Here is a 17,965-nt window from a genome sequence, read left to right on the forward strand (position 1 = left end):
GATCCATAACCTGTCAGAAAGAGTGTTCTGACATGATGGTAATTGGGGGGAACATTTAGTAATGTAGATTTGGACAGAATAACTGGATAGAATCATTTGTTGGCCAATTTAATTCATTCATTGGGGCCTTTCATTCGTTTAGAGTTCATAAAAATGTAGCTGTAGACTCAAAACAAAAGTCTTGTCCAGAAATACCTTCAAGACACACACACACACACACACACACACACACACACACACACACACACTACTCAAAGATGAATATGTGGGGCGGCCAACCCGAAAGATCTCAGAGAAGCATAGTCAGTGAAAAAGTCTTAAAATAAATGGTCTTTAAGAAAAAAGCCCTTAATCCTCTTTTGAGTGTTCCTTTAGGTAGGCTCACTATGGCCATCGAATTCTAATCTGTACCTTTTGAAGCCAGTTCCACTATTTTTTTTTTATTCTTCCCCTCTAATCCGGGATTTAGACCTGGGACACCAGGTGTGTACAATTAATTATCAGGTAGAACAGAAAACCAGCTATACTCTGGACCTCCAGGGTAAGATCTGAGTACCCCTGCACTATGAGTGGTCTCCCACAATTCCAAGCACTTTGTTCACACACCCTCAAATAGTTGCCACTCAAATTGCATTCACGTGTTAGTCACACTGAGCCTGTCTGTATTGTTGTGAATGAAAGAAATGTGGAGGGACAAAAAAGTTCATAATTGAATTGGGGTCCAGCCATGAAAAATGCAAACCACGATAGGAATATCCGTAGACTCTTTAGGATTTTGTGTCTGACAATTTCAGATGGAGCTAATACTTTTTCAATGGCAGTCATCCATTGACAATGGGATGATTTCCAACAAAAAAACACACAAATGGGTTGTCTTTTGACAGATGCAGCTCGTCTACACTTGTCCATCTGTGTTTATACAGCTCGGTGTGTCCACGGCCTTAGGGGTAATTGTGGTAGGGGATAGCAAATATTGTCCTGCGTTTTTGAGATTGTCCCCATCATGACAGATTATTTTTAGTTCTCAAGGTTTGGGTATTTCGATTACAGTTTTCAAAATTTGCTTTCTTCCAAACAACAGTACATACGATATAAAAAAAACTGTGACAGTAGCTTTTTAAAACTGCCACTATATTAGCCCAAGATGTACTCTTAAGGACCTTACCGTTACTTCTGAATCCTTGAGAGTCTATTGACGCACCTGTGTGTGAATCTAAGTAACATAATATAAAAATCCCCATCAAAATTTTAAACTAGAGATATCTGGGGCTTTTCATGGGCTGCGTCTCAATCCACCTTATCCACCTATGTCAGCCTTCTGCATCTGTGGTGGAAGGTGCTGAGCTACAGCGGTGTTTGTCAGACTATGAGACATCCTGAAAATCAGTCTTCTCACGAAAACGTCTGTAGCGTCCGAATGGTTTGGCCTGAAATCGGTAACGCTGATGTGCCAACTTCTTTTCCTAGCGTCCGAACGGTTTGTCCTGAAGTCTGTAACACTGATGTGCCAACTTCTGTCTGTAGCGTCCGAACGGTTTGTCCTGAAGTCTGTAACACTGATGTGCCAACTTCTGTCTGTAGCGTCCGAACGGTTTGTCCTGAAGTCTGTAACACTGATGTGCCAACTTCTATCTGTAGCGTCCGAATGGTTTGTCCTGAAGTCTGTAACACTGATGTGCCAACTTCTGTCTGTAGCGTCTGAACGGTTTGGCCTGAAGTCTGTAACGCTGATGTGCCAACTTCTGTGTGTAGCGTCTGAACGGTTTGGCCTGAAGTCTGTAACGTTGATGTGCCAACTTCTGTCTGTAGCGTCCGAATGGTTTGTCCTGAAGTCTGTAACACTGATGTGCCAACTTCTGTCTGTAGCGTCTGAACGGTTTGGCCTGAAGTCTGTAACGCTGATGTGCCAACTTCTGTCTGTAGCGTCTGAACGGTTTGGCCTGAAGTCTGTAACGTTGATGTGCCAACTTCTGTCTGTAGCGTCCGAATGGTTTGGTCTGAAGTCTGTAACGCTGATGTGCCAACTTCTGTCTGTAGCGTCTGAACGGTTTGGCCTGAAGTCTGTAACGTTGATGTGCCAACTTCTGTCTGTAGCGTCTGAACGGTTTGGCCTGAAGTCTGTAACGCTGATGTGCCAACTTCTGTCTGTAGCGTCCGAACAAACTAATATGTCCCCACTGTGGAAAGCGGAGACACTCACGAACAGGATGGTGTTCTGCATTTTGCTCTATGACCCTCACAAATGCCATGGTACTCGTTTGAAGGTAACCATACAAACGAATGGAAGGATGGAGGTAGTTTTGTGCCAACAAAAATGAGGGGTCAAATATGTGTCCCAAAAGATATATGTACTGTATTTCCTGAGCTTTCTTATATTTCCTAGTTAAAGAATAGACACCTTATCCCTTCTAATTTATTTTTTCACTTTCTTTTTTTGCCATTTATAAAAATAAATAAATGTCAATGCATTTCTATGGGCTATAGAAGCCCTCAACAGCAAGCTGTGGTGACCTCATGGTTGTTCACTGCGACCTGCATGTCTTCAATTAAATATCCCAATGAAATGACAAAGTCATAGAGAGAGCCTACACATGAGAGGTTTTGTTGAAATAAATCATTTGCACTGACAACTGAGAACATTATGACAACTGACTGCAGTCCTTGGCCAGTTGCTCTTACAGTACATGCTGCTCGTAAATACAATCTAATGGGATGGTGTCTAAACTGCAGGGATCTCATTGAGTACTATATCAGACAGTAACTTAAATACTATTCAGCTTTGAATGTGATTGGTGTAGACACAAGGGTTCTCTAGCAGAACATTTCATAATGAAAAGCTTGTGGTTCACATGGTGGTGGAGAACAGGTGGAGAACAAGGGTAATTCAATATTCAATAAGGTGTGTTAAACATCACATCCAGACATCCTCATGAGCCACTTTTGTTTTTCTTTTCAATTATTGAAGCTGTAATGTCTTTGGCATTCATACTTAACAAATGACTAAGATCTGAGCATAATTCAATTCAGCAACACCAGTCATGTAGCTCACCAGGGCTTACAAGAGGAGACTGAGCTTTAGAAGCAGGAATACAATGGCATGTTCAGGCAGCATCTGCTTTCATTGCTATCACAATCAAATCTAGTACGATTCAGTAAGAAAAAACAATGCTTTATCACAAAAAATACAGGGTTGCCACACTGAATGAATTTGCAGGTTTTGTCTGTATTAGCCTTGATGTCAGTTGTGGACATGTAAAACAGTAGATGAGAGGACAGTGTTTGGCTGGCAGAGAGAGGAATAGAGTGTCTTTACCAACAGCCCGCACCCACCTTGCCTGCAGACTGAATGAAGCTCTCTTACCACATGTCACTATTAGTATTCCATAGATTTCCATGCTGCTATCTTCAAGAGAGGTCCTCTGCCAAGCCTCACCTCTGGTAGGGACACACCTCATGCGGTACAGAGGACCTTTGTCATTGGTTTACAGAGCGTAGCCAAAGGTTGCACCTCTCTTGAGGACTGCTGCGTGGCTGTGGAGGTGTTGAAGGGTTCATAGTACGTAGCTAGAGATCTCTTTCAACCAGCATGGGTTCTGGGACTTTATTTAGGAAATAATGGTATTGTTATCACAGATTGCATATCACATTTAATGAGAGAATCAATCTGGATTAAGTTGCTGAAATAACTGTAATTGTGTGCATTTGTCCTGATTTTTTTTATTGGTTTTATAGTAGCCTATGCATCAGAGAGATCTGAAGGTTATGGCTGGAGTAGCTACAGTGGTGTTAACAGGGAATATAGATAATGGAAGCATGTACATGGATATAGACAGTGAGAAACACAATCATTAGAATATGTCAGATGTGAAATAAATGTTTTAGAATGCTATTCTAGATGACAGGCTGTCGATCCATAAAGCTTGCTGAAATATCAATTCCATTGCACAATTAACACAGTTGGAACAAAGGCCGGACGGTTACTCAGCCGTGCAGCGTGAGTCCTTATCCTCATCAATAATCAGAAGACGATGTCCAACTGGTGTTTTTCTAGGTACTTGCTTATCCACTAGGTGGCAATGACGACCGGGACAGGCACGTGCTGAAGTGATTGCAAAAAGGATGCGTTTAGCGCTCGAGCACTTGAGTTGTAGTTATAGTGCTCTGCAGCATTAGGACACAGCGTTGGTGCTATACGCCCTCTGAGCATAATATCTACCAAAAAACGATACTGCCTGCTCACGAAATTATTGCAAGAGAGGAAAGGTTTTGGAGCTGACTAGGACAACATGAATTCCTTCTGGATATACACAATTTGGATACCAGGGTTCTTTTTCTTCTTTGGATTTCAAGGTACGGGTTGTGTTCTAGTTCATTTTTTATATAATTGTGTTGCTTTAGATTACCAGTCACATTCCTCTTTTCAGTTTGGAGTTACAGAGGAATTATTTGTATGTACCTACGCCTGCCGAGCCGCTGCTTTTGCAGCGTTGATCGGCTGGCTACCTCTGGTGTCTTCTACGACTTATTATTTAGCCCCTATATTTATTACGTTCTTCCTTGCCTATATATTGCTCTTAGATTGACATAACTAGTGTACGGATGCTTTTGCATCTTTGATCGGCTGGCTACCTCTGGTGTCTTCTACGACTTATTTATCCCCTATATTAATGACGTTCATCGTTGCCTATCCATTGCTCTTCGATTGACACAACTACTGTATTTACGCACACGTATAGAAGTAGGCTTCACTTACACACACGCAGAGGAGAATATATTGAAAAGTACTTGGAGATGACACCAACACGATTCAAAGTGTGTGTGGAGGGGGGGGGGGGGGGGGGGGGGGGGACATTCAGTGGCGAGAGTTCATAGGACATTGCTATAGCCACCAGTTATTAAATTATTTCTGAAGTGACTTGTCTGTGATGTCCCTGCCGAGTTTGAATCATGTCGCTATATTGTTCTGTGCCCCCCTTTGTGGTTATAGAACGGATGACACTCATCATGTCTGGCTTATTTTAGTAGCTTTCGAAGATGTCACTGCAGCCTACTAAACTTTCTACTTTGTTGGGAGATCTCACTGTAGGATCAGACAGGTAACAAGCTTGGCTAAAGTACCTTATGCCTGATGCCCTCATGGCAGCATCCCACTACTAACACTAATATAGCAAATTTGAGGGTTGGCCTGCACAGGATTTGAACCAACTACCTTTTGGCTCTCAGTCCAACTCCTTTTTTTATGCTGTTGCCAAGAGGTTCAGTGTTCTTTTGGGTGTTCCTGATGATGACCATGTACCCAAGGACCCCTGTGTGCAGACTTATTCTAATTTGGTAAAGGATTTCCATTGTGACATGACTATTGAAGTAGTTTGTTAATTGTCTGATTCTAAAGGAGTTGTGTGTGCATTTATGGTGAGCTGTGAAATCCAGCACAGTAGTCAATAAACAACTCAATGGGGCTTAATTAGGAAATGGTTTTGAATGAAACCACAACCTCCAGGTCAACAACACTAGGGGCTTCCAGCTCTAATTTATGTTAATGTCTAATATATTCTCTATGAAATGCAATGCATGATTTAGCCTTATCATGACAGCAGAATGTGTGTTATAGACAACTGCCAGGGGATGTCGTATGAGGTCTTCCTAATATACACTAGCAGGGCTTTTTATTTAGGATCCACAGTGCACCTAGAAAAATGTAAGATTCTAACTTTAATATCTCAAATATTTTTCATTGTGCTCCTATATTTCTTTGTGTGCGACTCCATTTTTCAACTTGTAAAAGTCAGGAGAGCCCTGCCAAGGTCTATTTACATGGAACCACAGCAGGAGAGACACAGCAGCATTTTCACTTTGATCTCCAACAGAACCCTGTATGCTTAACCAGTCTGGCCATGTCTCACGCCTAGGGGCGGTGTCACAGGTTGGTGGCCTCGACCATGTCTGGTCCTCCTCGCTGGCTCACTTTTCCTCTTCATCTAACTTTAAATGACCCTTGTTGTATTAACATAATGCTCATATGTTAAATGAATTTGTGTAGGCAGGGCAGCATGCTGCTCTAAATGCCCACTGTTAATTTATCTTTAGAGATGGAGCCTCTTCTGAGTGCAGTACAGCCAACATGGTTAACTAGTAATGAAACTGCACCATAGATCACTATTGAAGTCAGGAGAATGTAAAGTATTTAGTATGGCTGCTTCATAGAGCACATGTACTGTATTTTCTCTTCATAGATCACATGTACTGTATTTTCTCTTCATAGAGCACATGTACTGTATTTTCTCTTCATAGAGCACATGTACTGTATTTTCTCTTCATAGAGCACATGTACTGTACTTTCTCTTCATAGAGCACATGTATTTGCTCTTCATAGAGCACATGTACTGTATTTGTTCCTTATAAAGCACATGTACTGTATTTTCTCTTCATAGAGCACATGTACTGTATTTGCCCTTCATAGAGCACATGTACTGTATTTGCTCTTCATATTGCACATGTACTGTATTTGCTCTTCATAGAGCACATGTACTGTATTTGCTCTTCATAGAGCACATGTACTGTATTTGCTCTTCATAGAGCACATGTACTGTATTTGCTCTTCATAGAGCACATGTACTGTATTTGCTCTTCATAGAGCACATGTACTGTATTTGCTCTTCATAGAGCACATGTACTGTATTTTCTCTTCATAGAGCACATGTACTGTATGTTCTCTTCATATAGCATATGTACTGTATTTGCTCTTCATAGAGCACATGTACTGTATTTGCTCTTCATAGAGCACATGTACTGTATTTCCTCCTTATAGAGCACATGCACTGTTTTTGCTCTTCATAGATCACATGTACTGTATTTCCTCCTTATAGAGCACATGTACTGTATTTTCTCTTCATAGAGCACATGTACTGTATGTGCTCTTCATAGAGCATATGTACTGTATTTGCTCTTCATAGAGCACATGTACTGTATTTGCTCTTCATAGAGCACATGTACTGTATTTCCTCCTTATAGAGCACATGCACTGTTTTTGCTCTTCATAGATCACATGTACTGTATTTCCTCCTTATATAGCACATGTACTGTATTTGCTCTTCATATTGCACATGTACTGTATTTTCTCTTCATAGAGCACATGTACTGTATTTGCTCTTCATCGAGCACATGTACTGTATTTCCTCCTTATAGAGCACATGCACTGTTTTTGCTCTTCATAGATCACATGTACTGTATTTCCTCCTTATAGAGCACATGTACTGTATTTGCTCTTCATAGAGCACATGTACTGTATGTTCTCTTCATAGAGCATATGTACTGTATTTGCTCTTCATAGAGCACATGTACTGTATTTGCTCTTCATAGAGCACATGTACTGTATTTGCTCTTCATAGAGCACATGTACTGTATTTTCTCTTCATAGAGCACATGTACTGTATTTTCTCTTCATAGAGCACATGTACTGTATTTTCTCTTCATAGAGCACATGTACTATTTGGGGCTTTCATAGCACATCATATCCAGTAGTGGATTGTTCCCTTACATACTGTATGTTGAAAAAAGACATGACTTTGCAGTTGAAATACGAGAAAGAAAACAGCAGTCTGGCTTTGTGCCTTCCATTTTCTTTCTTAGTTTTTTTGGTTCATCCTTTTCTGATGGGAAGAATTAGGAACCTTGAGGTACAGAGTTGTTTAATGGTGTTGATGCTGTTAAACTTTTCTGAGGAAAAATGACTTTTGTCAATTATCCAGAGATGGCATAGCAGAAATGGAGTTGGATAACTGTGGATAGAATTTTATTTATTTCCTATTTTTCCGGTAATACAAATAATTGCCTTTCATGTGGTGATCAATTCACACTAGGTTCCTGGGAGGAAAACGATTGTGAAATATGCTTATTCTAAGGAAAATAGTGACCTCGCCTCGAAACAAGTGAAATTATCCTTCGATAAAGACAGAGTATGCTAGATTCTGAAATCTGGAATGGCTTCTGGGATTAACCCCAATACAGCGTTGGATGGAGAACTCAGAAACATTACCCCATACCCATTAAATAAACCTTCAGAATATCAGGCACACAGGGGGTACACACACATTCAGAAGTGAATTGGAAAGAGAGTTAAACAGTCCGAATAATTAATGCAATCAGAAGATTTGTATTGATGCTCTCTCTCGCCTGGCCTTTCACTGGAGTCTGTGTTGATCTCTCTTTGGGGACTCATGCTTTTCCCCCTCACGAGAGACCACAGACTCCCCCTATTGAAACAGATCCAACTGAATTGACTTGTGTGTTTTTTGGGGGTCTTCCTAAATTCCAACCATGTCTCTCTGTGGTTGGTTGTAGGCAGGATGTGGTGGGGTTCCTCTGAGATGATATGAGCTGGGGAATTATGTAAATACTGTACTGTGGCCACAGGGAGAGAGGGAGGGAGGGAGAGAGGGAAACAGAGACAGGGCTGAGGTGGGTCTGGAATAAAACACAATAGAGCAGAATCGCAGCAATAAACTGTAATTCTTTATACTCCCCCCGCGCCACCTCGATTACGGCTTCTTTAATGTCCGCAACACTCCACTTCTCAGAGCCCCATCCAAGGACAATTGCAATTATCTCTGTGTACCCTGTACAAGTCTTCTGGTGCCTGTGATCCTCTGGTAGTTTGGGGTGAAACACGGATCGCTAACCATAAACGTGGTGTCTGTTGGTAAGGCTTCTCTCCTCATCCCTTCAGGTCAATGTGCTCAGTGTGGTTGTTGTTGGTGTTCCAGAGCACAGGCTTGCCTCTATAAGAATATTTTGAAGATACATACACAACGCAGAGGACGAGAGTACTAAAAACAAAATAGAGTATTAATAGTCAATAGAGAATTGTCAATGTAAATAGTTGGTCTTCAGTTCAACAGCTGTTTAGATTCTGTGGAATGTCAGTCCTGAACTCAGAGCTACGTGTGCCACGTTTTCATTGTTCTGTACATTGAGTCTGGAGCAGGATACTTGTTATTTGGCCATTGGCCCAGTTGTACTGCAAGGACATCTGATTGGTTAACCCCAGGCTAGGGTGGGGGGTTATAAATAGTATCCTGTTTCTTTGTTCTGTGGAGAAAATCTGAGGGCAGGGAGAATGAACATCAACCATCTACCTCCCAGCATCACGTCTATGATTTGTCCTTTTCAAATAAATCTATTTTTCTCTCCCTGATTTGCTTTTTTTTTTGTTGTGTTGTTGAAGAATAACATTGACTGCTAACACCTCCATTGAGCAGCTTACGCTAAACTCTCTTCAATACCTCCAGTGGGCACAGGAGAAGAATCTGCTGTATACCTTCTTAGGCTTTATGTCCCCAGACCTGTGTAATATATGATAGGGTTGACTGCATTTAGTTCTCTTACTAACACATTTTATTGTTATCACTTTGCATTTATCTGATATTTCCTTCACAAAGTGAAAGCATGCGTGGCGGATGCAGTGGCGACATGATTTGCAGAGGCCTTTTATAAACTCCACGAGTCCATCTTCTGGCAGTTCGCGTATCTTTGTTGTTGATTCAAGTAATGCATTTCTAATCAACATCCATACAAAATCCCTTTCTAAGTGTAAACTCTAATTAGATTTCAGTATCATCATAACCAATAAGCTTTCAGGAAGACTAGCTGTATCTCTCTACTCTACGGAGTACTCATATTCCAATTAGAATCACAACAACTATCATGCAGGTTGGAATCCACATACTTTATTCTCTTACAAGAGAAACTGACGTATGCATCACGGCTGAAGTTGGAGAATGGAAAAGCTGTACGAATGTGTAGAGGGCAGACAAAATACAGTATACCCCTATGCAAAAATCAAATCAATTTATCTTCATAATTCAGCAGATCTATACTGTACTACTTATGTTTATAGAAAGTATTCTAATAACTATATGAAGATAAAATGAGGAGACTCTTATTAGTATTATTATTCCTCTGCCTTCCAGTCCCTGATATCATATTATCTCTGTTTCTGAATCTCATCTTGAAGTCCAACTTCAGAGGTTTTACTTCCTTTCATAGTGATGCAAATCCAGGATCATCTTCTTGCTTGTATAGAAGTAGTGTACCACTGTTGTAATGAAGCAAGCAGTACTCCTTCTGTGCCTGTCTTGAACAAGCCCGTCTGATCCTGATTACTGACCTCTATAACCGGCCTACTCAGCCACCCGTCTGCATTTTTCATCAACCCAATGCTAATTGCAGTTGTTTCCCAGCTGTTTGCTGTCTGGCTGGATTAGGATGTTGTTGGTGTGTGTTACATGCACACGGGCACTTTAGGTTTTAGCAGGGGAAAGGACATATGTGACTCGTTTCAGGAAACTATGTCGCAAGTCACGACTTCACAGGAGAGGCGTTTGAAGGTCTATTTAAATGTTTTTATCCCCCCCAAAATTTGGGCAGAAATGCCTTCTTGAACGTTTGAACTTTTTTTCTAAAGAAATAACGTTAGCCATGGAGAACTGAAAATGTGTTGTTACTGCTCTCAATAAAATTGCTGTCCTGAATTTATCAGGCGCTATCGACAAAGGTCAGTGGGAAAAAGTTGTGAAGGACTTCTTTCAGGAGCACGATCGTACCATGCTGGCTCTCTCTGACTCTGAAAATGAATCAGACGATGTGAACCAGAGTGACTTGACACAATGGCCAAGCAAGCTGTACAAACAAAACGGAAACGACACAGGACGTCTTATTTAATAAAAGGGGTTGCAGTCTGCCGTGAAGCGTTCATCCATGTATACGGGTAAGAGTCTAGCTGCCGTTTCAGATATTATACGTTTCTAATTTTGTCAGAAAGTTGTTTTCATTGCAAGTTCATTGCAAGTTAGTTAGCTAGCTGACGTTAGATGGGTGGCTCGCTAGCTAACATTACTTGTATGATCTGTGGAGTAACATTGTCTCAGAAAGCCATTTGCATTGCTAGTTGTAGCCTAATGTTAGCTAGCTAACTAGCTCCCATTGAACCTATTTGGTTAACTTTAGCTAGCTATGACAATCTGTTTGTATTGCTAGTACTCTATAGATTGCGATTATGGTTAATTGTTTAGCTAGCGAGCTATATGTCTAAACAAAAGACTCCACTTCGCCAGATGATTACATGACCCATCAAGTTAACCAGGTGTGTCTGACGGTGATTACGGCTATCTATGGTATAATAATGCTAAAATACTTGTATCTGGAATTTGTCTTTCAGCATCAGTAGAACACACCTGAATCTCCTCCACCAGTCATACAAGGAGAATGGTCTAATGCCTCCCATCAAAAAGAGAGCTGGCCCAAGCAAGCACTTGTTCAACGTGATCAGTCTGTCTACCAGAAGATGGTTGCTGACTGCAAGACCACCTGTCAAGACCTGCAGTTGTCTCTTGGGGCCCCTACTGAACCAGCAACCAAAGACATCAGGATGCATTACAGCTCCTTTATATTGATTAAGGACATACACTTCCGTTCAACAGTTTGGGGTCACTTAGAAATGTCCTTGTTTTTAAAAGAAAAGCAATTTTTTGGTCCATTAAAATAACATCAAATTGATCAGAAATACAGTGTAGACATTGTTAATATTGTAAATGACTATTGTAGCTTGAAACAACTGGTTTGTTATGGAATATCTACGTAGGCATACAGAGAGGCCCATTATCAGCATCCATCACTCCTGTGTTCCAATGGCAAGTTGTGTTAGCTAATCCAAGCTTATCATTTTAAAAGGATAATTGATCATTAGAAAACCCTTTTGCAATTATGTTAGCACAGCTGAAAACTGTTGGTCAATTAAAGAAGCAATAAAACTGTCCTTCTTTAGACTAGTTGAGTATCTGGAGTATCAGCACTTGTGCGTTTGATTACAGGCTCAAAATGGCCAGAAACAAAGACCTTTCTTATGAAACTCATCAGTCTATGCTTGTTCTGAGAAATTAAGGCTATTCCATGTGAGAAATTGCCAAGAAACGTAATATCTCGTACAACGCTGTGTACTTCTCCCTTCACAGAACAGTGCAAACTGTCTCTAACCAGAAGAGAAAGAGGAGTGGGAGGCCCCAGTGCACAACTGAGCAAGAGGAAGAGGATATTAGAGTGTCAAGTTTCAGAAACAGTCACCTCAAAAGTCCTCAACTGGCAGCTTCATTAAATAGTACCCACAAAACACCAGTCTCAATGTCAACAGTGAAGAGGCGACTCCGGGATGCTGGCCTTCTAGGTGCACTATCCTTCCGACCCTATGCAACCAGGTCCCATCTACTTTTTAACTTGTCGCAAGGCTGGCTTGTTTGGTGTCTGCTGTGAAGGAATACCACATCAAGTCAACTACCTGATTGATGAAGCCATGTCATCCAGCAAAGGCAGGAGCATATTCCTCAACTACATGCACCATTTCTTCACCAACTACGGAGTTGGGGAAACGTGTGGACCTGAGTTGTGATAACTGCAGTGGCCAGAAAAATAACATGTTTGTGCTCTGGTATTGTGCCTGGTGGACCATGCACAAGCTCCACCATGGTCTGGACCTTCACTTCCTGATCACAGGCCGCACCAAGTTTGCCTCCGACTGGTGCTTCGACCTCATCAAGCCTCGCTTCAGAAAGACCAGAGTGAACACTTTGTCTGAGATTGTCAGGTTTGTGAAGGACAGCACTGTGACAGGGGTCAACATCCCACAGCTGGTTGGATTGGGGGATGGTACTGTGCTGGTAGAAAGCTATGGCTGGCAACAACACTTGTCTCTGTACTTCAGGCCGCTGCCACAGGTCAAGCAGTACCAGCACTTCAGGTGAATATAATTTCCATTGTATAAAGTTATTCTTCTTATCTCAACTTGGGAGGTGAATTGATGTTATGCAAGGTTATAATGTATTCTCATTTGTTTTGTTATTTCCTGTTTTAGAGCTTCAATGCTCTGGAGCCTGTTGTTGTTGTCTCCAAGGAGTGTTCAGACTCAGCTGCTGTGTAACACTGACATCCTTCCTCCCATAGATGGTCTGCCTGTACAAGCAGCACCTGGACTGGACACAGCTAGACAAACTTATATTTTTGAGAAGACCAGGGAATTTTGCGACGAAGAGGCTATGGACATCATATGCCCTGCACCAAAGTCAAGGGCAGGTCAGAAACAGGCTCTCCGAATATATATATATATATATATATATTCCCTTGCCTTGTGTCTGCTTTTATCCAATGTAAAAAATATAAATCACATTTTGCTACATAAGACCGAATCAAGGCGGTCAGTCACATATTTTGGGACATACAGTATGTTTCTGTTTGGTGCCTGGAGTAATATGTACCTAGCCTTTGTTTTCCCAGTCCTCTCTACAACACCTGGCATACATAATTATGTGCTTCAGGTACTCCAGAATAGGCTCGGAAACATAATATTATTATTTTCTCTCGATTTATAAAAAATTATACAAAATGTTAGGGTGTGGTGAACCTTGAATGAAAGCAATTTGTCTCATGTTCCATTTAATATCCACCGCCATCCTTCTCTGGAATCCAGACCCTTACCTGTTTTCCCAAAGCTCCGTAATTAAGATTGACTTTATAATTGTGAATGGATCTGTTTCAGACCACGATTTCCCTCGTAATAGACTATAAGAAACAACCATTGACTGACAGTGCTGTCTTGGTGAGTGTTCTGTTTCACAATATTTAGACTGAGCTTTGGAGAGTTGTTATAAACCTACAGCTTTTAGTTTTAGCTCTATTTCCAGTTTTTCCACCAGCCAGACAGCATGTTGGTTTGACATGCGTGGAACAGGGAGTGTTTTCTATTTTATTGTTTATCGGGATGCCGAATCTATCCTCCAGAGATTTGAGATTTAATATGAGGAAATTTCACTTTGTAATTTTAATTAGTACATTTTTCGCTTTTGAGTTCAGTCGTAGGAAAACTGGTTGTAAAGCTCTGTTTTCCTCGAACATTATCTTGTTTCCAGTCCGATAATGAATCAACAAATCACAGTGCACTAATGGAATTCGATTACTATTGCTTAGAGGAAAGTGGGACACACAATGACTGCCATTGTAGAGGTACCTGGGCTGTGTGGTAAGCTGGTCCACACATTGAAGTGAGACATTAAAAATGGATCTGTAACGGTTTTCTTCTGGTGAAAGAGAGGCGGACCAAAATGCAGCGTGGTTAGTTTTGTACATCTTTAATCAAGATGAAAGTACAACAATCTACAAAACAAGAAACGTGAAAAAACCGAAACAGTCCTATCTGGTGCCACAAAGACAGGAACAATCACCCACAACACCAAACAGGCTACCTAAATATGGTTCCCAATCCCAACGACTAACACCTGCCTCTGATTGAGAACCATATCAGGCCAAACATAGAACTAGACAAACTAGACATGTAACATAGAATGCCCACTCAGATCACACCCTGACCAAACAAAACATAATAACATACAAAGCAAACTATGGTCAGGGTGTGATAGGATCTCTGATAAAGAAGTCATGTGACGGCTAAACCTCAGTACCTGTATACATCCAATCATAGAATAAAGTCTGAGTTAAGAAGATATTTATCTCTGCCTGTTTTTTGAGTGTGCCAACTTTTTTACCAGGAATTAGTCCTTTTTGTGAAGTTTTTCTTGCGTAAGCTCTATCACTGGATGATTCTCATTGTTGTTGAGCACCCCTCCTATTTCCCTTGTTTGTTGAAGCTCAGAGGCCTACCTGGACTATAAGAAATGTACAGTTACACACAGAGGAAGATAATTATGTTTGCCAAAATACATCTAGGTACTACACAGCACCTGAATTTATGGGAAACTCTCAGTAGCAACCCCGGGCTTTGAATTGTTAATCATATATTTTTTTTGCTCAGGTGTCTTGATACTGTATCAATTAATGAAACAATGTTATTTTTCATGGTAATTTACCATCCCATGATCCCTTTGTGATGTCGGCTAATTAACTGAAGATAAATTATTGACAATGTTAAGGAGTGAAGAGAACAGCGGGTTTAGATGTACGGTACGTGTGTTTGTGTTTACCAATCATACGTCAACAGGAATATCTATATATATCCAGAAGGTGTGACTTTAGATATCTACAGTCTTCCAAACAAGGTAGTTTATCAAAGTAGCACAATATGAGGTAACAGAGCAGTATGTCTGAGAAGGATCAAGAATCTGTGAGATGTATTACTGTATAACAAGTGCATAAACACATCTGGTAGAGTACTGTTGTTAGAGCGCTCAAGGACAGACATTCTTCTTCTGATAATACTTATGGGCTGTTCATCTCTCTTTCTTTCTTAATCAGTATGCTGACACGGTGATCCTTTTAAGAACTGCAACGTCAGTCTGTGTCATTGCGTTTGGCAGTCTGTTCTTAATTTCTTCATTATGACAGCCACTAGTAACACATTCAAGATGTATTATATTTCCCAGGCATGACTGCTTCGGTCCTGCTCCTGCTCATTCCTACAGGGAGCGAGGAGAGGGAGCAGAGAGCTGGCAGCAGCAACACGGGAGGAATCCTTAATTGGTTTGTGAGGAAATTCTGGGTGAGCTTGGATGACATCGTGCCCAGCATTCCTCCTTCAGGAGCCAAAATGAGCCTGAGAAAGGGAAAGAGAGAGACTTGAAAAGGCATTTGGAACCACATCCAAAATAAAGAAGTAGCCCAGTTTTTTTTCTTCCTCCCCCAGTTATCACAGCAATCTTAATGAGGCTTCCACCCCATGTAGGGTCAGCTGTTACATTCGCTTTCCCTTTCATCCTGTATTTTTGCCACTGCTTTGCAGTGCCTCAATGAGCAATGTGCATCTACTAAGAAAGAACACCTTTGGCGGCTTGAGTACTCCAAGCTCCCGTTCTCAAAATATACAAGCATCTTACCCCAGAGTGGTTGGTGGGGGTTTATTACTAGAGGCACTGACTTTGAAAAATAATTGAAGCCTAGCACTTAGGGTGACGGTATGAAACAAGCATTAAGATTTTAAATATGCTTGCTTCTGAAAGTGTTATTAGCCTTCAAGTTCTTGCCTCCTTTTGTTTACTCAATTTCAAATACATTTTGAAAGGATTGAGGAACAAGGACAGTGGAAGCAAGGATTTGACAGCTAGTAACGTTTTCAGACAGCCATAGTTTCTCTTATGATGTGCTTGGCTTTTACCATGAGCCCTTATGGTTGGGTAAAAGACAAAGCATTGTGCATTAGCGGTCATTCATTTGAGCACCAGCCTTGACATTTTTTTTTTGTTGTCAGTTGAAGCATGTTTCTACCATTATTAAAAGGGTAAATTCATACCACATAACAAAAAGCATGTTCTAAAGACTCTCGTGTCTTTGTTATGTATACTGTATGTCCAGAGAAATAGAAAAGACAATCTATCACATTTAATCATGCTATCTTTCCCACATCTACCACTGTCTTCTTGCTGGTCAAGCTTGCTTTGGTGATCAAACATGTCTCGCTGATATTGTTTTAAATGAGATTTGCATTTTCGCAGATACCCCTTACATTTCCAGAAATAATAAACAAATGTGTCACCATGAGCCAGCACGAATTCAGTCTTGAATAATTTACTGACTTGTTTATGGGAAACTCTCAGTAGCAACCCTGGGCTTTGAATTGTTAATCAACATGAGAATCTGAGACTAATGCGACTCCATCATGATCTATAATTAGGATTTTGTCACTTTTAGCAGCCAAATTAGCATCATGTTTTCCCGGGAAGCATTCATTTGACTGTAGAGATTTGAAATTGGTAGATTATCAGATGATGAATATGCCGCAAGCAGCGATGACAGTGAACCAGTCGATATGCTTTAATATGAAGGCCAGTATCGCCGAGTCGCCTCTTCACTGTTGACGTTGAGACTGGGGTTTTGCGGGTACTATTTAATGATGCTGCCAGTTGAGGACTTGTGAGGCGCCTGTTTCTCAAACTAGACACTTTAATGTACCTGTCCTCTTGCTCAGTTGTGCACCGGGGCCTCCCACTCCTCTTTCTCTTCTGGTTAGAGCCCGTTTGCTCTGTTCTGTGAAGGCTACTTCTCGTACACAGCATAGCCTTCATTTCTCAGAACAAGCATAGATTGATGAGTTTCAGAAGAAAGGTCTTTGTTTCTGGCCATTTTGAACCTGTAATCGAACCCACAAATGCTGACGCTCCAGATATTCAACTAGTCTAAAGAAGGCCAGTTTTATTGCTTCGTTAATCAGCACAACAGTTTTCAGCTGTGCTAACATAATTGCAGAAGGGTTTTCTAAATCAAAAACCAGAACATTTCTAAGTGACCCCAAACTTTTGAACGGTAGTGTATATTTGATAGTGATACTTGCAAAATAACTATTGTAGATTAAGCATTTGTTAGCTTGTTTGCTAACGCTCATTGATGAAGAGACATTTTACAGGGTTTTTAAAGTATAATGCATTTGATTTGCGATCATGACACAAACATTATATTAAGGACATTCATAGGAGCCTTAAAATCTCATTCTAATAAGCAACATGTAAATAGCCCCTTTTTTTGTTGACGTTCTATAAGAACTCCCCTGAGTTCTGCCACCAACTTGTGAGCATCGTCCTCGTGCATCAATGTTTGCAAACACAGAAAGGGGCCTATTGCAGGGCTATTTGGTTTAGACTTGCTGTCTCTCTCACACACATTTGTTGATTTGGAGTGAGTGTTTTTGAACCCAGTGTGGCATCCTGGTGCATCCAAAATAAAATCAAAATATTGGAGAGGATACCTCTCATCAATGACGAAAGGTGTTCCGTAGCCCTGTGTCCATCGCATTGACGAGAGCCACACTGGCTTTATGCAAACCCGGAAAGACTACGTTCTTGGTGGGTAAAGTGGCCGACCACGCTCTGGGAGGGTGGATTGGGGGAAGGAAGTGAGGGGACTTTGCCAGGCATCGATCACACACACAGCCAAGTGAGACCCCAGAAACAGAAGGAATCTCAATCTGTGGGATGGTGTG

At 41.0% G+C, this 17,965-nt stretch overlaps 1 protein-coding gene across 4 annotated transcripts in view; it reads left to right on the forward strand.

Moving 5' to 3' along the window:
• Positions 1 to 17,965, forward strand: part of LOC110507545 (limbic system associated membrane protein) — a 1,153,754-nt gene that overhangs the window by 705,151 nt on the left and 430,638 nt on the right. Inside the window, exon 1 of one of the 4 annotated variants that reach the window (XM_021587595.2) lies at positions 4,146 to 4,350. The exons of the other annotated variants lie outside the window; for them this stretch is intronic. Coding sequence (XP_021443270.1) covers positions 4,287 to 4,350 — 64 coding nt within the window. The 5' untranslated portion in view covers positions 4,146 to 4,286. Of the gene's footprint in view, positions 1 to 4,145; positions 4,351 to 17,965 lie in introns of those variants that run through there. 4 annotated transcript variants of the gene reach the window in all.

This window comes from Oncorhynchus mykiss, chromosome 27 (assembly GCF_013265735.2).
Source record: "Oncorhynchus mykiss isolate Arlee chromosome 27, USDA_OmykA_1.1, whole genome shotgun sequence".
In the NCBI taxonomy this organism is placed as follows: Eukaryota; Metazoa; Chordata; class Actinopteri; order Salmoniformes; family Salmonidae; genus Oncorhynchus; species Oncorhynchus mykiss.